The sequence below is a fragment of the Mus musculus genome, chromosome 4 (genome assembly GCF_000001635.26).
Source record: "Mus musculus strain C57BL/6J chromosome 4, GRCm38.p6 C57BL/6J".
Lineage (NCBI taxonomy): Eukaryota > Metazoa > Chordata > Mammalia > Rodentia > Muridae > Mus > Mus musculus.
The window spans coordinates 53539989-53561355 of record NC_000070.6 but is presented as its reverse complement, the minus strand read 5'-3'; the positions used below and the strand labels follow the sequence as shown (position 1 = coordinate 53561355).

At 41.5% G+C, this 21367-nt stretch overlaps 1 protein-coding gene across 7 annotated transcripts in view; it reads right to left on the bottom strand.

Annotated features, from left to right (window-relative positions):
• The window catches only part of Slc44a1 (solute carrier family 44, member 1), a 182092-nt gene that overhangs the window by 61123 nt on the left and 99602 nt on the right, over positions 1-21367 (bottom strand). For 6 of the 7 annotated variants that reach the window (XR_390309.4, XM_006537531.4, NM_133891.3 and 3 more), the window contains 7 exons: positions 19916-20055; positions 18805-18991; positions 17649-17814; positions 16659-16815; positions 15588-15671; positions 7733-7870; positions 205-441 (listed from right to left, as the gene is read on the bottom strand). Coding sequence is in view for 6 of the 7 variants with exons in the window: in XM_006537531.4 (XP_006537594.1) it covers positions 205-441; positions 7733-7870; positions 15588-15671; positions 16659-16815; positions 17649-17814; positions 18805-18991; positions 19916-20055 (1109 nt within the window). In the remaining variant the exon portion in view is untranslated. Of the gene's footprint in view, positions 1-204; positions 442-7732; positions 7871-11191; positions 11368-15587; positions 15672-16658; positions 16816-17648; positions 17815-18804; positions 18992-19915; positions 20056-21367 lie in introns of those variants that run through there. The other variant, NM_001159633.1, reaches the window with a different exon arrangement.

The following is a 21367-nucleotide window of genomic DNA, read 5'->3' as shown; positions in this document are numbered from 1 at the left end:
GCAGGCAGGATGGTACAGGGAGTGGGTAGAACTAAAGAGTAGTATTTGAAATGGTTGTTTCTGTACCAGGAAGACCTACCTCAATTTCTCCAAGATAAACTTCATTCATGATTCAGTACTACAATTTTAACACTGTGTCACTTTGTGGGAATTAACCTCGAAGAGTATTTTGGAAACACTGTGGCCGACATTTGAAGTACTTACCATCAGCACTTTGTCCATATAGAATTCTCGGCCAGGGCTCCCATCATTGTATTTTGTATCAATGGCAAAACACAAGAACAATACATCCACTACCATTTCGTAAATGGACAGGAAGCAATGAGCGACTAGGAAAGCAAAGAGGCAGACGATGATCAGAGGCAGCACCCATACTGTGTAATCTTGCTGGTAGTTGAGCAGCATAATCCCAGCCAAACCGGTGCTGCAGACTATCAGCACCTGCAGCGGAGAGAGCAGAGAGCATGCTTGAGATCCCACGGCAGCCAGCCACAATTCTTCATTGCTGCAGACTTAAGCACACTCTTCATCAATGACGTTACAGAAGGCTAGTCCATCTCAAACTAAGGCGTACACTCCACATACACCCACACAAAACATCAATCGCTCATGGATATCATACAAATTCAAGAACACAGATTAGATGATTCATGATTACAGTAAAGATAATTTAGTTTTCCAAATGTCATATGGTTCCTGAAAAAAAATCACCCATTGATAATCTGCTGATAAACTTTAAAATAAATGTATGCCTATTATTTAAATGTTGGTTTGAATTCATAAAATTGTTGATGCTTGGAATTGGTATGTTTTTTTTCTAAGTATTCCTACATATATGAAATCATATATAAAACAATAGAAACTTCATAATTTAAGAGGATTATTATAAATGTTCTGCAAATACTTGTTCAACTTTACAATGTTATCTTATGAGTAGTTTAAGATATATTTAGCCAGTTTTCTACTATTTGAGATTTAGATTGTTTTCAGATGTAAATGATGCTACAACATTCATCTTTAGTCTTAAAACTTTTCCTGTGTTTCATATTGTATTTCCTATGGTATACATGATAAATATAATGTAATTTTTGTGAGGCTTAGGTCTGGATTATGTGTGATGCAAAAGTTACCCAATGCAACCACGTCCATGCTAAATAAAACAGTCGGCTTGCTTATTGTGAAGAACCACCTACTCAGGTGCTTCCTCGCTTCATGTATTTTATAGTTCTTTTAACACATTTTATATCAGCTTGCCAATAATCCTGCAGATACTTGATGGCAAACACTATCTAGCCCATTACTTAGATTGGGGAACACCTTTGGAAATGTCAGCCAACCTGCCCAAGGTCACAGAGTAAGAAACAGGTTCTATTCAATGACTGCATGGTGCCTGCCAACCCCACGATTCTTTACAGGGGAAACCCCAGCAAACATTTGGTATGGACTTTCTGAATCTTAAAGACATACTCTTCTCTGGCTCTTAGCTTAATATCAGGCTTTAAAACAAAAACAAAAGCATAAACAAAACCATAAAACCTCTGGGGTCACTTTGTGCCCAAGGCTGAGAACAGGCAGGAAGAATCTTGCAGTGTCTTCCCTATCAACATGAAAGCATTTCTCCTTTGCCTCCATCATAACTTTGAGTTATAATGCATGCAACACACTGACTCAGCTATAAACCAATCACTTTTAGACGCTTTCATGGAGCAAACCTAGGTCTCCCAAGTTTATGGCTATAGACTTATTAACCATCTCATACACTGGCCTCTTTACTGGGTGATTTCCATATGTGGTTAACTACATTATTTCCATTATTCAAGTGATTTCCATTTGTTTGTTTGTTTGTTTGGTTGGTTGGTTGGTTTTAGAGAGAGGGTTTGTCTTAGTCAGGGTTTCTATTCCTGCACAAACATCATGACCAAGAAGCAAGCTGGGGAGGAAAGGGTTTATTCGGCTTACACTTCCATACTGCTGTTCATCACCAAGGAAGTCAGGACTGGAACTCAAGCAGGTCAGGAAGCAGGAGCTGATGCAGAGGCCATGGAGGGATGTTCTTTACTGGCTTGCCTCCCCTGGCTTGCTCAGCCTGCTTTCTTATAGAACCAAGACTACCAGCCCTGAGATGGTCCCACCCACAAGGGGCCTTTCCCCCTTAATCACTAATTGAGAAAATGCCTTACAGTTGGATCTCATGGAGGCATTTCCTCAACTGAAGCTCCTTTCTCTGTGATAACTCCAGCTGTGTCAAGTTGACACAAAACTAGCCAGTACAGGGTTTCTCTGTGTAGTTCTGGATGTCCTAAAACTCATTCTGTAGACCAGGCTGGCCTTGAACTCACAGAGACCAGCCTGTCTCTGTCTCCTGAGTTCTGAGATTAAAGGTGTGCACCACAATCATCCAGTGATTTCAAATTTTGAATGAGTTTTTTTTTTATACTATCTTAAAATTCTGCACGTTCCATGTGAGATTTGGGGTTCCTCATGTTCTTGCCACCCCCCTAAAAGGCAAACCATATTTGAAATGTTGAGGTCAATTAGAAATAAAGTGTGACTCAAGCAAAGCAGATAGAGACAAAGCAGTCCGGATAGAAAGCTGCACATTACATCTTGTGGGAAATAACTCCAGGGACATGTAATAGTACCTTTCAACAGACAAATTTAGGACTGATGCCAAAATATATCTAAAGAGTATCATGTAGTTTTTTTAAAAAAATTTAATGGCAAACTTACAGGAACAGCACAGAAGACAGACAACATTCAAAACTTTCTCTTGCCTATAGGACCAGAGAAGTCTAGTGGATGGATAGTCGTGTATGTTTCCAAACAGAGCTGATTTGGTGGTTTTCAGACTGCAGAGAGGCTAGGAATACAAGTTCCTGGGCTTTGACTCCAGGGATCCTACTGACTGAATCAAAGATGAAGCCCCAGATCTTAAAAGTATCCCAGATACTGATGAAGTACACAGCCTCCATCTCTGGAAGCATCTTGTGTGCCTATCACCTGCTTGCTTTAGAGAACATTCAACTTCGATTTATATGTTGCAGGAAGTTAACATCTTTTTTTCTTAAATATGGCTCATAATACATATGTTAGCTAAGTAATTCATAAATGAAGGTAAATGCAGGGCCTGGTATGTGAAATGGCTCGGTGGTAGGCTGTTTGTGTAGCATGTCTAAGGCTCCGGGCTCAATCCCCAAAACAAATAATAAGACACTGTGCTCTAGCATCTTCTTTTCTGACTGAACTTCTAATGCAGAGGATAAGATCTCTGACCACAGTGAAAGAAACTCATCGCTGAGTCAGGCTGTGAGAAGTCGGAAGGATGGAATGGCAGCTTTGGAGTGAGAGAAACAGAGGTGTGAATGACAGTTACTGCTCAGCTCGGCGCTGTGCTCTAAGGTCATTTAACCTCTGGAAGAGACATGACAGTACATACCCTCCATGATGGTAAAATCCATTCTGAACCCCCCCAGCCCCCCCCCCCCCCATGGGAAGCCTGGCCACTGTTCCTCCCTGCCTCACCCCCACCCCAAATGTAAACTCTGCACTTAGGTACTGTTTTTTCTTGGAAACTATATGTTGAGAGACTTTTGGTTATAGTATAAAAATTTGGGGGTTTTAGTTATAGTATACAATTGGCTATAGTAAGAAACTAGATTCCTGGTTATAGTATTTATACTTAAACATCTTCTTAAATAAATCATCAATTATAAGATAAAACCAATATAAGAAAGGTATTATAAAATATAGAGAAAGTAATTTTACACAGGAGAAATGTAAACACATTGTTTTGATGGGATACTGTTTTATTGGAACAAATACCAAAATTTTTAACGTGTCTCATAATACTTGAGTTCGTAAAATCTATACATATATCATTAATAAATGAAGATATATATATATACATATATATGTATAGAATTTATATTTGTGTACATGTGCATGTGTGTATGTGTGAGGATATATGCATGCGTGCATGCATGCATATACGTGTGTGTGGTGCAAAGGACTGAATCTTCTAATACTGAGCTACACTACCAGCTCAGAACTATATTTCTAAAAAAGAAAATAAAGAATCTTATTTTACTGTGTTAGAAACTGAGAAGATATTTTCTTCTTCTTCTTTTTTTTTTTTTAAATCATTGGAGTTATTATTTTAAGGCAGAGAAGAGTTTATTGGAAAGGCTAAAAAAACCTATCAAGTGTTTTATAGTTAGTATTTACCTTGTATTAAATTCATCAGAAGAGACATGCAAACTGAGCATAATCTTACAGTTTTAAAGGTAACTTTCACAAATGCTATTATTAAACATTTTATTCTAATTTTATGAGTATGGCTGTTTGCTGACATGTATGTATGTATGTATGTATTTATGTGTACTGCATGTATGCCTGGGCCCGTGGGAGCCAGAAGAAGGCTTCTCCCTTGAATTGGAGTTACAGATGTTGTGAACCACTGCTGGGTGCTGGGACATGCACTCCTCTCCAAGAGCAGCAAATGCTCTTAGCCCCTAAGCTACTCTCCAGCCTCCATTTATGTTGTTCCTAAAATATTAATTTAGGAAATCACATTAAGAACACTAATCAATTCCAGTTCTAGGCTTCTAAGACTGAACTAAGCTAGCAATATTTCATATGGGCATACTTGTGCAAAAAGTTTCATCATAATATAACATATTAGTAAAAACTTGAGAATAGTTCAAGTGTTTAAAAACACACACACCAGAGGATTGGTCAAGTGTACACGTGTATAAGCATGTTTAGAAAATGTTTACTGAAACTGGAAGTGCTTATAGTATCAAATGAAAAGAAAGGCTACAGATGTCCCCTCTCCCACACAGAGGACACCCAGGACAGTCTGTAGTACTCTGAAAGTAAACAGTCCATATTTGTGGAGTGAACAGAAAGATATGATAAGTCTAAAGAAAAGCTTTCAGTCAGATTACATTATTTTTACATTAGCATGTTAAAAACAAAACCCACAAGCCAATTTAAAAGCCACATTTTTGATGTTATACATTGTTCCTTATAGAGGGACATACTGAATAGAGGGAACACTGTCTAGCTAGGGAACTCATTAAGAGATGTGTAGGGTTATCCACTGTTAACATCTGAGATACTAGCTTTCATTCTTATAATGCACATTTTAGTTCAATTCTTAGTTCTCAAGCCGGGCATGGTGGTACACACCTTAATCCCACCACTTGGGAGACAGAGGCAGTTGGATCTCTCTGAGTTTGAGGCCAGCCCTACAAAGTGAGTTCTAGGACAGCCAGGGCAGTAAGTTATACAAAGAAACTTTGTCTCGGGGGAAGGAGATGAAGAAGACGTATTAGTCCCTGTTTGGGAGTACTGGAGATCATGCCTAGGGCCTCGTGCATGCTCAGGACATGTCTGTCTCCAGTATTTTTACTCGGCCTTTTCACTGTCTGAATTATATACATTTCTTTGTCATATTCTAAACTCACAAGAGAACAGGGTTTACCAGGCCGGCTTTTAAATCCAGCCATTTCTCTAGTTCTCGGCATTACACTGTTTACAAAAGGTCCCTATTACAAATAAAGCTACATTCAGTTGTATTCAGAACTGTTTTCAGGGGTAGTTCTGACATTAACACGATTATTAAATAAAAAGGCTTTTCTGTAAAAGTCCAAGGACAAATTTAATGTTAGTTGAGATAACTATTATGGTTAGATCGGACAGGCATGGATATCAACTCCAGCCTTGCCACATTCCAGTTCTCAAAATGTGTCTAGTAGATTACCTCTCTACACTTTAGTTTCCTCTGCTATGGAATATAAAACACTAATAGGTCACCTGCCAGAGGATGTGACACCTCTCTCTCTCTCTCTCTCTCTCTCTCTCTCTCTCACACACACACACACACACACACACGTGTGCTCGAGTGAACACACACATGCTTGCTCTCTCTCTCTCTCTCTCTCTCTCTCTCTCTCTGTGCTCATTCTATTTTAGCTCTAGGGAAGAGTTATGAAGTTGTAAACAGTATAAACAAAACAGAGTCTCCAGCCCTTTCTGAGTCAGCATGTATCATCCACACACTCAGTACCACCAGCCAACCCTGCTCTTGACTCTTAGACACTGACGCCTTCACCTTCACTATAGAAATGTCCTCTCCTATAAAAACATAACACAAGCAAATCTGTTATAATGTAAACTTATTTACAGATATTCAAAGTAACTACCCTTAATTGTTTTCAGATGACAGTTCCCTAGGAAGTTACACACTTCAAAACACACAAAGCTGTGCTTCCACTAGACAAAACAAGTTTCTGTTCTTTTCAAAGACATTTTACAGGCACAGTTGCTGCCCCACCCCAGTGTATAATAACTGTGTCTAATGGGGTACGGACCCTACTGTTTGTGAGTAATTGTGAAGATCATCAACGCAACACAGAGAAGGTGTATAAGAGCGTGTACAGAAAGAGTGCGATCACCAAGTATGTATGCCGTCCCCCACAGAGGCACGCAGCTGAGACTTCACTGGAGGCACACAGGCCTGAGGAGTGGCATTCCAATGGTGCTGCAACATGTTTAATTCTTTCATTTTTCAAACTGCCTAAATAGCCTCTGGTTTTAAATGCAGGAGCAATGAATCTAAGTATAATGCTATTTATAATTCAGAAGGTTTTGATAGCATGGAATAAACTCTTTTCTCAGCTCTAAGGAAAGTAGGTCTTGTTCCCTAACAGCTCTATTTTAAAAGGATTTTTATATAATAACATCTAACATTCTACCATAACTGCTAACATTCACCAAAAAAAAAAAAAAAAAAAAAAATCAACAATGTGTCAAGCACCGTCCTAGATACCCTGGGTGATTAACCAGTCTAAGACTTACAACACTAAAAATGTGTCCCCATTATTATCCCAAGTGTACAAATAGCCACACAATCAGCAGCATGAATTTAACCAGAACCTTAGACCCCAGCCTCCAGGATCAATACCATCCCTGCCCAGTTACTTTCCTGCTGCTAACACCAGAAGCAACATGGACAGGAAAGGGTTCGTCTCATCTTACACTTCCATGTAATATAACATGCCATCTCTGAAAGTCCGGGTAGGAGCTCCAGGCAGAGCCTGGAAGCAGGCACTGAAGGTGTGGAGAGTGCTGCTTGCTGGCTTGCCCCTCATGCTTTGTTAGTCTGCTTTCTTACACAACACAGGACACCTGCCCAGGGGCTGGGCCCTCCCACATCCATCACTATCAGGAAAATGCCTCCGCAGACTTGCCTAGAGTCCAGAATTACAGAGGCATTTTCTCAATGAAGACTCCCTCTTCACAGACGTGTCGAGGTTTGTGCCAAGTTGACAGGAACCAGGTGTTCAGACAACCCTCATCATTGCATAGACTGTTTCCATAATTCTTTTTTTCTTTGTATGTGTGGTTCTAGGGATTGAAATCATGTTTCTGCACATGCTAGCAAGTGTTTTAGTGAGCTATATCACTCCTGATCTCTTCTTTAAAAACAAAAAACCTGCATGCCTGTTAACTCAGAATAACAGTGCTTAACTCAAAAAAAATTATTAAAGATTAAATGAATATAATACCTGTAAAGTAAATTAAGAAGTAGTTAATGCCTATTAAGGTATCATGAATGTTTGCTACATAGTAAATGGCTTCTAGTTTTGTGCTAGGTTACATTGTGTTTTTTAAATTAAAGAACAAAATTTTGTACCTTTATTCAGCGTGACAGTACAGGTGGCCTTACCTTGCCTAGGAACAGCATGAAGTCCCCCACTGTGTTGATGGCAGCCACTCGCAGAGCGTTCTCCACTAGAATGACGAAGGCATCCTTTGCTGAGGTGCAGAAGTTGGTGCTATTGATAGCTGTGGCTGTGTATGCATTCTAGAAAAGAAGGGGGGGGCACCAATCACCAGAAATGTAATTTTGAAAGGCACTAACCATGTATGTTTACAACACATCTTGTGAAAAGTCTTCAATAAAGCCCATGGCTTTCACGTGGTGTAAAGTAAGCCTGGAAACGGAACATACGAGCCAGAACCGGGTGGACGGGAGGGAGGAAATTGCTGTGGTAAACGGGTCACTTTCCAGTCCTCTTAACGGGGCCTCATGGAGACAAAACACGAATGTTTTGACATCCATGAACTTCCTCTCTGCCTTCCAAAAGTTACGCAGAATTTAAACTTTCCTGGATGTCTGAAATGTGTGAATCAATGGACCCAGGCTACACTGCTAACCATTGCTTTCTTGGTACAAAATGCTGAGCGTTCCAAAGCCGAGGAAAAAGCTGCACCTGAGAAACGACAGGCCAGAGTCATGGGGTCTGTAGGAAGCCAGAAGACTCCAGCAATCCAGCACAACTCCGATAGAGATCCTCATCATAAAAATGGCCATAATTTACTACCTGGATATGTTTATTTCAAAAGCCAAGATACAGTATTTAAAAAAAAAAAAACGAGAGCACTGCTTTTCTGATAATATTCATTCATTCATTCATTCATTCATTCATTCATTCATCCTTGCTTCCTTACATGGTCATCTGCCCACCTGTTCTATGAGGCTAGACCATAGCAGGAACAAAAGATTAACAAACCTAACTGCAGTGTTCCACTTTTTTCCCCCTGTCTTCTACAAAAACTCCTTTTGAAACATTCTACACAGTGCCTCAGTAAAGTAAAAATAAACCCTCCTTTGAACTTGAGTTACAGTTACCCTGCTGGAAGACTGTGGAAGGCACCGTGGCAGCCAGACCTATCCTTAAAGAGCACAGAATGGTCCCCTGGCTCCCTAGCTCCCTGGCACTCGTAAAAATACCCATCGAGCCATTTGTCCCTGAGCAAGGATGGTCAAGCAACCACCGAAGGGCCCTGGCTATGCCTGGCCTGATGGCTGCCTTCGTAAAGGAAGTTTTGCTGGGACAATGCCCTGCTCATTTGGCTGAAACAAGTGTTTGTCACTGAGAGTACATGGCCCATGAGAAAGGCAAAGACGCTTTCTGGTTCTTTCCAGGAAAGGGCGACTAAGCTCTCTTCTGCAGTACTGCAGAGGATGAGGACTAAGGTAGGGACCCGTTCCTCGTCGCTTTAGAAACACAATGCTCATTCAATGCTCACCCCTAGCTTTACCAGCGTCCAGTCTTTTAGCATGTTTTATTATAATCTTTGTTCCTTTTATTTCCCACCTTGGTGCTAGGAAGGAAACCTAGACCTCAAATGTTCTGGGCAAGGGATCTAACAAGCTGCAGCCCAGGCCTTCATAACTGTTTTATTCATTTATTTATTTTGTTTTTGAGACAAGAGTTGCTATGTTGTCTGGACTGGTCTCAAACTTGATGGATATTTGAGAATGGCCTTAAACTCCTGATCCTCCTGCCTCTCCCTCCATCGTGCGTGGATTACAGGCATGCACACCATGCCTGGCCAGTTCTTTAGCCCAGTGATTTACTGGAAGCAGTCTTCAATGATGTAGGATGTAAACCCCTTGGCGAGAAAACCTCCGCTGCTCTGTTATTTATTTCATGTGTCTGGTGCTGGTGCTTCTAAGGGACACGCCTGCCACTGAGCCACATCCTCAGCCCTAACCTCCTGGACTGTGAGGTACCACACACTAAGGAACTAGTTACTAGTTACTAGTTATGCATTTTCAGGAGAAAATACCCCTCCACAGCAACATACTCTCAGAAGACTCAGTTCCCAGCACCCATGCGAGGGCTCACAACCTCATAACTACGTTAATTCCAGTTGCAGAGGACCCATGCCCTGTTCTCACCTTTGTGGGCACTAGGCATATGTATACTTAGGCAAAACATTCCTACACATAAAATAGAATTAAAAAGTCTAATAAAACTCATCCTAATTTAAAAATCATTATAATGTCCAGAATTAAGGAAAGTGGGCAACTCTGAATAATTCATTTATTATTAATTAATTAATTAATTAACTTTGAGACAAGGTTTCTCCATGTAGCCCTAGCTGTCCTGGATCTTACTCTGTAGATTAGGCTTGCTTTGAACTCACAGAGATTCACCTGCCTCTGCATGTCTGTGTATATGTGTGTATATATGTGTGTGTGTGTATTTACCCCCATTGCTCAGACTGTAGCCTAAGATCAACCATCTCTGAACTTTTGGTCATCCTGCCTTAGCCTCTCAAGTGCTGGGGTTACAGGCTGAGCCACAGAGCCTGAATAGGAAGACCTATTAAAATCAATTAGGTTCTTAGGAACAAGTTGGGTTTACCTACGATGTTCTCCCTTCCAGTTCCACCAGGGACCTCCCCGAGTCAGAGGCTCCATGTACCCCATCTCCTCCGTTATCATCATTCCAGCTGTCACCATCCTCCAGCGAGGACCTAACCCTTGCTAGCTAAACTTGCTGTAGTCTACAGGCTGACATATGGAAACATGAGATGTTGGCATACTGTCTGTAAAAATGTATTTTGTGTTAACTACACACACACACCACACACACACACACACACACACACACACACACTCTGTCTACTGGAGAGGGTGGATAAAGTTAGGCTTACAAACTCCCTCTACCTGGAGAACAAGCAATCTGCTACAACACTCCAACCTCAGTTCTCTTGTCTCTAAAGCACAGGAAATAATGCCTTGTTTACATTATATTTACATTACTATGGTGTATTTTGCAATACATTAAAAATTACTTGCTATGAATCCTGCTCACAGAAAAAAGCTTTCTGCTTCTGAGAGCTCATCGGTGAACAGCGGTGTCAAATAGCTCGTCCCAGATGATGCCAGGGGAGACCCAGACCAGTGTGATCCAATGCCCAAAGGAAAACATGGACTGCTTGTAGCAATCTCTGCACCGAATGCAAACTCAGTTCAACTAGATGTGTCATCACCTTCATGTCCTGTCCAGCACTAATGAACAAGGAGTGTTCACAGGTCACTGTTTGTCTGTACAGTTCTAGCACCTACTCTATAAATAATAAATGGTGTTTCAATTCTCTGTAAATCCTTTAGAGCAGCAGCAACAAATTGTTGGCCCAGGGATGACTGACACTGTGTAGCCTTAAGAACTATTTATTCAGGCTCATTTGGATTTTGCTTGTTTGGGGTTTTTTTTTGGGGGGGGGGGGTTGGTTTTCTAAATTAACTGTCAATTTTAATAGCAGAAGACAAAATGTAAACATTTAGAATTTTGGTGTGTGTATGGTTTTTGTTTTTATTTTTATTTTTCCTTTCTCAGAAAACAGGGAGACTGAAGATCCCAATCACAACTGCCTGCTTTCGATGTCACAGTGTCCTTTAGGTCACACTCTGCATCACTGTCTCTTGTCTGAGATGCCCCAACTGCCCCTTGCATGCTTCAGTTTTCTGGCTCTGCTCCAGGCTTTCAAAGGCTGCATGCAAACCTCAGAAGAAACAACAAAAAGCTCAGATGAGCCAACTCAAGGAGAGGACAGACACCTTCTAAAGAGCACTGGGCAAAACAGGACTTTAAATGGGACTTCTGCACGGGAAGCATGGGGCAGAGTGACGGGCAGTGTGGTAAGCGGTGCTCATCAGAGCAGTATAATCCACACCACAGCTTCCCTGCGCTCTAAAGACACTTTCAGAGAGTAAGCAAGTGACCTAGGAAAAATAAAAGTGAGGACCACATTATAAGATTTTAACATATATATATATAAAAAACTGTAACAATTCACTATTATAGTATTGATATAAAAGTAGGCAGATTAATAGTAGAGAAAACAAAGTCTTATCATAGACTTGTGTGCTATAAATGATTTAATAATCCCAGCACTTGAGGGCAGCAGCGTAACGTAAGAACTATTACAAGTGTGAGGTTAGCCTGGACTACATACAACTCCATGTCATAAAAAGCAGAGAAGAACTCAAGAGGTGATTAACTGGGCGCTTCATAGTGGGAGACACACTGACTTCTCACTGATCCTAAGGCAACTAACCAAACGAATCCCTGACATGTCAGAGCATTAATCAAAGAAGAAAGAAGGAAACCTATAACTCCAACTCTAAGGGATCCAATATGCTATTCATGGTTCTGTGGGCACTCCCATTCACACACAAACTAACACACACACACACACACACACACAATTATCAGGAAGAGGAGGAGAAGGAGGAGGAGGAGGAGGAGGAGGAAGAGGAAGAAGAAGAGGAAGAGGAAGAGGAAGAACAGGAGGAGGAGGAGGAAAATTGAGGCAATAGTCAAGTGACATGTACCAGACAGCCATGAAGAGCCAAGTACAAGTTAATTTACCTGTACTGAATTTTACCCTATTTAATCCTGATGATGACAGCTATTATATATTTCTTTCTCTACTTACTAAGGATGGGAACTGAGTTACAGGCTCCACTGAGCTTACACAAAAGCTACACTATCTGTCTCTGAACTCTCTCCACGGCATACTACCTCAACAGGGCTCTAAAAATATGGGCTCAATTCCAGGAGCAGGGGAAGGAAAAACTTTACAATCTGAACCCTGATTACTCACGGAGGTGACATCGGAAGATGTGAGCTAACTTTTAACACAGTTCAATCTCCAGCAAGGCACCAAACATCTATACAGCATGCACTACGTCACTAAGAAAGGTGACTCTAGCCCTGGATGCTCTCATACCTCAGTGTTTCAGGGGGCAGGAGAAGGCTGTCTGGAGATCAGTTCTCAGTACTGCCATGACTCTCAGCATTTTATACACTTCACACAAATAGGTACTGACCAAGCTGTGAACCATCTCCCCGGAAGTTTGAAATACACTGCTGTTAGAAAACTGCTCGTTAGGCTCTACCTGTCACGGCAGGAAGCTTTCCAACAGCTTCAATATGGTTGGTTACATTATTTCAAATAAAGCACCACACATAATCGGTCCCCACAGAGCAGGACTCCATTGTCCCAAACACAACTACTAAGTGTGAGTCTAGAATTCTTCACAAAGCTTTGCTCATATTTGACCTACTACTACTTGAATGCATCTCCTGAAAACTCAGCTATCGTGTCTACAAATGAAGAGCCAAATTGGACAACTCCTATATGAGAATCGCTAACATCACACAATTACAAGTGAGCTACTGACATAGGATATGGTTATGTTTGAATCTGGAAGGTCCCACACTGGCTCATGTTTTGGAGGCTTGCCCCCTAGCTGGAGGTTCTGTTTTAGAGGCTGTGGAACCTTCAATAAGCAAGGCTGGAAAAAGTAGGTTGAGCCTCTGAAGGTCACTGCTCAGTCCCTGCTTCTGGCCCTGTGCTCTGCCTCCTGGCCTGCTGTGGTAAAAGCGTCCACCATGGACTCCTGCCATAAACTCTACCATGATGACCGAACCATGAGCCAAATTCCTCTTCTTAAGCTGTTTCTGTCAGGCATCTGTAGTACTTTATTTGAAATGACGTAACCATACTGAAGATGTTAGGTATGGTAGAAACACTGTTGATCTCACTTGTCATTGACTACTTGGCATGACGTGTAGGGTTCCCCCTCCTCTTCACTACAGCTACACGGCTTCAATGGAGTTGACTCTCACTTGGTTGGCCCTTTAGAACCTACATAATACTGGCATAACTAATAATTCAGTCTAAAGGCACCTGAAGACCACCTGTGCCTGTGAATCAGACACTCTGCTACCTTCTGAGAAGACAAAGCAAATAAGATTTCTGCCTTTAAGCTGTCAGTCTACAGCTTAAGATAAAGAAGTGACAGACAGTTTCAACTCCTTAATGTTCTTCCTGAGGCAAGCCCTGAAGCTCAGCAGAGGGCTGGGCCATTGCAAGAAGGGTTACCAAGGATGGGTTTCTGGCACAGGGCGGGGAACGGAGCCCAGAGATGCAATCTAAGCCTGACATCCTGAGGATGTGCTACTTACGCAAGGAGACCATTTAAGGACAATGACTTTTAGTCGGTCTATCAAATGTTCCCAGTTAAAATTTTAAAGAAACTTTCCGGTTGTTCTGGGTATTATTAATATTTCTAAATGAGCTTCCAAACACTTGTTCATTCACAGATAATAATATGACCTGTAAAAGCATGTTGAATATATTCTTATTAAATATAATGAAGCATTATATCCACTTGCTCATATTAGCCACAGAGCTCGCTCAATAAAGCAAATGCAGGCATGCCCGATACCAGTGACACAGAACATCCACCTTATGGATAATATACAGTGAAGGCGGAGCACAGGGCTATGGGTAAGTGGAGGGAAAGTCGATCACTTAGAGGTGAATGGTAAGAAAGTCAATTTCGCTTTGGCTTGTTGAATGAGGGCATCAATACATTAAAATTGATTGTTAGGGAATGAGAAAGTAAACAAAAACTAGATGACAAGAATGGCTGGCAAGATGCACAGGGACAAATACGGTAGCTATGCAGGACACACACAAACACATACACACACACATACACATACATAGACACACATGCACACACATACACACACACACACACTAAACAAGATGGTCAAGGGACAAACAAGCTAGTTATGGAGGACACATACACACATACACAACACATACACACACATACCACACACACTAAAAAAGATGCTCAGGGGCAAACATGCTAGCTATGGAGCGCACTCGCGCGCGCGCACACACACACACACACACACACACACACACACACACGCACGCACAACAAAAAAAGTAAATGAGGACAAGATAGCTCTACAGCCAAGTTCTGCTTGTTTAGATATAGAAACACAGAGGGAGGCCTAACCTGTGTCCCTAAGTGTCAACTCCTTCAGTCAGCCTTCAAAGTGCTGCTTCCTAGGGCTGGGACAACGGCTCAGTCGGTAAAGTGCTTGCCGTGCATGAGGACTGAGTCTTAAAGTCATGTAAAATCTGAGCACTGGGGCATGCACCTGTAATCCCAGAACTGAGGAGACAGGAGACTCCCCAAAGTGTGACGGCCAGCAAGGCTAACCACATCAGCAGGCTCCAGGTTCAGAGAGCCCCTGACTCAAAAAACAGGTGGTCAATGATAGAGGAAGGTATCAGACCTTGGGGCTCTGAACATGTGGATGCAAACAGAGATATGCACACATAGACCTCGGGGCTCCACACATGTGGATGCACACAGAGACATGCACACATAGACCTCAGGGCTCCACACATGTGGATGCACACAGAAACAGAAAAGAAACAACACTTCCTCTGATAATATTCCTCAGGCCAATATTGGAGAGATCTCACGGTTTGATTAAAACAAAACAACAAGAAACAAGCTATCTCTACCAAGAGCAGCAACTGTGCAGAAGAGTCAAGGTCTAAAAAGGACCCAGAGCAGATTTCCACTAAAATAAAGCTTTCAAACAGTACTTACATAATGCAAGAACAAAAAAAAGATGTGAATTAAGAAAAAAGGGACTTTTGAAGAAAGATGAACCCAATGATGTGTTTATCCATGTATCAAAACTGAGATTAACATAATAACGTCAGTGAGCAAATACACTAGTTTAAAAACAGGAACAAAATTTGAGTATACTCAGTCAAAAAACAATGTATAATGCCAGAAGAAAAACACAGATTTTTTTCAATTAAGTTCAATTAATTTATCTTGGAAGAAGGAATGGCACCTGTCTATTTGAAAGTGGGTCACTCGTAGTGTGTGTTACCTGGTTTAAGTAGCTCAGGCACTTTTCAAGACACCAAAGGCAGCAAATGCAGGATTTCAGCATGCATCGTGCACAAGCGTTTTCCTGAGAGAGGAAAAGGCAAAAATAATTAACAAACACAGAAGCAAAAATCTAATCATCATGAAAACAACTTCAAATTCGAGAAACATAAAAATTTTAAAATCACAATGTAAGTTAAGGCCTCCATACCTACGTCTTCCCCAATTATTTTCAAATCACTTCAAAGCAACATTTATATACTAACGACTACATATATGATAGAGGAAGACACAGGACCAGCAAGACAAAATAAATGTCAAACACCCAAAGGTTGGAGTCAGAGTATGGTTGGTGACACCGTGTTGTGAGGGTGGGGAACAGGAAGAGAACATTCTTGGACCAGGTTCCAGGGAAAGGTAGATTGTGAGCACAGCCATGCTGAAAATCACAAATTATTTCCAAAGTCAGTAGGGGATTCATATATGTTAGACAGCAACCCTTTATGAGAGATACGGGTTAGGTGGATTTCTTGACTCTTCAGGCTCATTTTTGTTGCCTGTTCTTTCTGTTTAACAAAGAAAAAATCCTTTCCCAGATCAATGTCAAAGGCCACTTCCCCTGCTTCTGCTCAGAGGTTAGAGACTTACTGTTAGACTCACTGCCCTCTGCTGTCTCCTACTGGGGACACTTGGCTAACAGAGCTGACCTGGATATGAGGGTATGAATATTCTTAGCACAGAGATATGATAAGTGCTGTGAAGCTAGGAGGCTTGGTTATTCCACACTTATGCATGTATCAGAACATGCCACACCCACATCATATATAGTTATTATGGGTTCTTAAGAAAAAGGGTAGAGAAGTGCTTCTGTTTCAATAAACTTGGTGACTCGTGGTTAGACAGATGATTGTTCAGGGCATGTGGAATGTGTACATGGGAGACATGGAGGAAGAACTGGATCCCACTTTGTTCAGACTCTGAAGAAAACATCTAGAAGTTTATCCTACTATGTGCAGAATTGAGGTCTGGTGTATGCGCCCCAAGAGAGCCTGGCTAAACACACTGCTCTCACCTTCCCTTTGAGCTGACTGTGGATATACATGAGGACCATCCTGGGGATTTTGACGAGGGTGATAATGAAGGATCCTTTTGCCACAGTACCGAGGTGGTAACGAATAAGGCGATTCACTGATGCCAGAATAGGTGTGAAAGGCAAATTCCGTTTATCCCTGTTTTAAAAATGATCAAGAAGATAATTAAAACAAAATCTAGAACAGGAAGGAAATACAGATATATATGGTCTGAAATCTACTGTAGTGTAAAAAAAAATCACAGCAATATTATCTAGCTTTAGGACAAACTGACAAAGTAACCAAAACTGTGGTAAAAATGTTACAAAATCAGCTTCACTTCTCTACAACACCAACAGAGCAGTTCTTATGCTCTGTGACTTTAGATCAAACTGGTTTTGAAAGTTCTTATTAGTGACTATTTAAGGAATAAACTGTATCATCAGAAAATGGAATTTTAAGAAACAGTCTATAGCTGGCCAGGTGCGATGGTAGCTCAGACAGAGGCAAGCGAGCCTCTGTGAGTTTGAGGCTAGCCTAGTGTAGGACAGCCAGCTGTCTCCAAAACAAAACCAACAAAATCTCTACAGCCAGCAGCTCAGAACAGACTACTGAATAGATTATTCCTTTAGGTCTCAGTCCTGAAGGTAGCAAAAGGGGTCTCACGACAGTTCTTCTGAGAGAAACAAATGAAGCTTGCCTTTTAATGGTCTCTTAACCTGATACTCAACCAAGTTTACTTCTTTATAGGTCCTTAGGTCCCACCATGGTCTGCTAAGCTGGTTTGGAGGCAATTACAGCCAAGTGTGAGAGGAGGAATATCCACTCCACAAAGTTACCAACCATACATTTGTCACATCCTTTCCAACTCCCTTTTTTAAAAAACAAAACAAAACAGAAAAGAGACGGTTGTTGCCTTAGCCCCACTATCTTTGCCTGTAGCCATGGCTAACTCAATGAACTAGGGTTTTCTTGTAGGTAAAAAGTCTCACCTAGTAAAGTAGTATGTTACCACAGCTCCTGCCACAGTCATCTGCTGACAGGCGAGAATGAACTCACTGATCCAAATCAGGCCAACCACGTGGTACCACCACATGTACTGCAAAGGCCCGGAGATTTTGTACTCCACGAAGCCTTGCTCATTCTGAACAGCACTGCCTGGGAAGATGTCAAGGAAGCAAAGAAGCATCACACATCACATATAGCAGAAACTAAGACCCGTGGCTACGGACTGTGAACAAGCAGTAGGGTTTCCTGCGACACACAACACTCAATATGCTGGCTCTTAGTGCGGTTTCACTATGGGACGCAATTGTTATAACTTTAAACAGTTGCAAAACTAAACATCACACAATTACACATTTGGTTTCTTCTAAGGCATCGTCAAAGGTGTTTAAACTAATCTATTTAGATATAGTTCTAATTCCATTATCAGTTATTTGGGCCTGAATGTTGTTTGTTTCTCCCTCCTTCCTTCACCCCTCTCCTCCCCTCCCCTTCCTTCCTTCCTTCCTTCCTTCCCAGGGTTTTATTTACCCAGTAATTATAGATGTAAACTATTCTCTAAGCATAGAAATAACTGTCCTATTCCTTTACTGAGTATGAGCTGACTGGACAGAGATGCTTCACACAAGGTCACCGTCATTACCCTCACCTCTCACAGTTAACACCCATATCTTAATATTTGGTCCTGTGCTCCACTATCAGGAACTCAATAGTAGTCCAGGATGACTCTGGACTGTGAAGCAAGGCACAATGGCTATGAATTTATTAATTCATTTCAAAATGGATCCAAATATCCGAGTAAATAGAGAATCCACTTCAAATCCATGACCCTCTCAAAATTAAGATGTTTTAGGGCTTAGCTGGTCTAGATCCAAATTGCTAAGATCTGCTAAAAGTCATGAAGTGAGCATGAGTTATTGATGCCCCCTCTTGTTAAGATTTGATGGCTACTAGATCTCTGTCAACAAATTTATGAAGAATTCTATCTCTCTGGGGGGGGGGTGTATTGTACTAGGGACCAACAGGCTCTCACCCATGGATGCAAGCATTCTATACTGAGCTACACCCCTAACCTCTTTGATGACTTAAAATGTACGGGTACAAATTAGATTCATGAACGGGGGAAGAAACTGCATTTCTTACCAGTAGTGCCAAGGAAGAGAAGTGTCATTATCCAGTATGCCCAAAATAAGACGAGAGCAAAAAACGTCCAGAAGGGCTGGAAGACTAACAGAGGCAAGTGTATGAAGACCTTGCCAGCCACGTGGAACAAGGCGATGGTGAGAGCCACACGCTTGCGCATAACCAGCATGATCAGGAAGAGAATGACCTGAGGAGGGGAAGAGAGGAGAGCATCGAGTCTGTAAGTGGTGAAAACCCAAACCGCACAATGGTGCACAACTCTAATGGAACTTCCTCAGTCTATGAAGACCTTCCCTCTGCCCACTAATTACCAGTCAAACTGTCAGTCAGGACAAGACTCTTTCAATTGCACAGCATGCCTATCAGTCTGAGCAATGTTGGGAGAGCTATATGCTACCACCTCAAAGCAAGGGAAGTGCTCCTTTGTATTTCATCTCCTTTGTTGACTGAAGCTCCTAAGGTCGGACCTGTGGCAGAATAACCATTGGCTACTCACAATCTCCACCCCGTTCCTCTAGAAGCTAGCATAGAGAACTCTAGTTAAAGAAGCACGGCTAACAAATATCTTTGGAGCCAATAGTTTTAGTGCCATTATTGTTAGTATTAGTCTCATGGATGCTCAAAAAAACAAACTTGAGATGATTCCCTCCTTTAACTACAGGCTAGTCAGTGAGATTGTCACTGTCTAACACATGTCTAAGTAGAGTGTGTCTCACTTACATTTTCAATACCACATGCATTGTTAAAAGGTAAGTCTTAAATACAAGCAAAAATAACAAATGAACAAGTAAGAGGAATGATATTCTATTTCTTAATATATTATTCAGCAATATGGAGAATTGTTTCCCAAGATGTTAATTATATTTTGACAATGAGAAAAGTGTTATTAGCAAATGACAATATAAACATCCCAAGTGAAAATTATCTCAAAAGGCACACAGGGCAGAAGGAACTGTTGGATAAAAAGAACACTCATTGATTAGAGAGGCCTCTAGCAGTTTTGAACTGGGAGTACACTATGGGGAAGCTGTCCAGGGGCTGAAGGGAGTCTCCGTCCCACTTAGGACCATATGCACACAACACTAAGATCCCCGCCTGCATTCCCACTCACAGTGAACACTGTCGCTGAAATGGCATAGATGAGGAGCGCCCGCAGATTGTCCTCAGCTATCTGAAGCTGCTCAGGAATAACTGCTTCTTTGGGGGACCTTCTTTGCTTTGCATACAGCCACCATAATACACCCGTGCCACCTGGAGATACACGACAATTTGGTTTTGCAAATATCAGTACAAGTAAATACGTGACATATATGCTTAACTTTCTGGACCTACACTTTTTATGACCATTTGGGACACGGTGACAATCCACTTAACTATAATAACAAGGCCTAGCGCTGAAGGCCATGCAACTGATTAAATATTTGAACAGAGATTAGATAAAGGAATAACAGACAAAAAAAGTAGTTCTCCCCAAAGGTGGGAACAAAAGTAGGAAACCTCTGAATGCACTGGGTTTGGGGGCTAAAGAGCTTTTATCTCTAATACTAGCTCAGACGTAAAAAGACTGAATAACAAGGCAAACCTACTTCCACATATACCTGGATTTCCACCCAATGAATTTATTTAGCACCTCTTCACCAGGGACAGGACAGTAAACAGATGCCCACCCTCTCTGCTCACTGAGTTTACACAGCAATGAGGAAATGTAAACTAGCAGAAGTAACTCACAGGAGAATGTGAAATCTAAGTGGAAAATCTAGGCAGGACAATACTAGGCTGAGGAAGGTGCTGCAGTTTTTTAACACTGATAAGCAAGGCCTCACTGAGATGATGTGTCTGGGCAAGACAGCAACGTCTGAGAAAGATCAACTTCTGAAACTACGTAAGGAGAAAGCATCCTAGAGAGAAGTCTAGGAGGCTGAGGCAAGACCCTGCATACTAGGAGAGCTCCTTCTCTAATCCTAAAGATCACTGACCCATCCTAAAGCAGGCCAGCAAGAAAGATGCTGGGAGGTATGGGTCGAAGGATACCTGCATGCCAGACTATCCTGCAAAGCAGTGATTGGCTACAGTAAGGAGACTACTATAAGAAATATCTGGCAGATAAAAGTTGGTCTAAGATCTACACTTATCAAGCCGACCTCCACCTGTAAGTTCCCTATCCTATTTGTTGGTGAATAGTAAACTGTGGAGTTTTCTTCTAATGAAAACTTGTGGAAAACAAATCAACTAAAAGTATATAAAGATTCTTCTTCCCCTTTGAAGTCCCAAGGTACCAGAAAGCTGCTTGGAAAACTGTTTAACATATCGGAAAATGAACAGAATTACACTCTCTACAAATAGGAGCAGGCAGTCCAGAGAGGGGCTGAAGCTGTCGGAGAGCGGAGTGAAAACACCTACGTTAAGGCTGCTCACAGTAGACGCTTACAGCACACTTACTGTAGCCGCTGTGCATGAAGCTCCTGAATCCGGGCTAACACCGAGGGTGACCCAGTTTATCCATTACGGCTAGTAAACACTCTTATTGATTTCACAAATTAGAAAACTGAAATTGGGCAAGTTA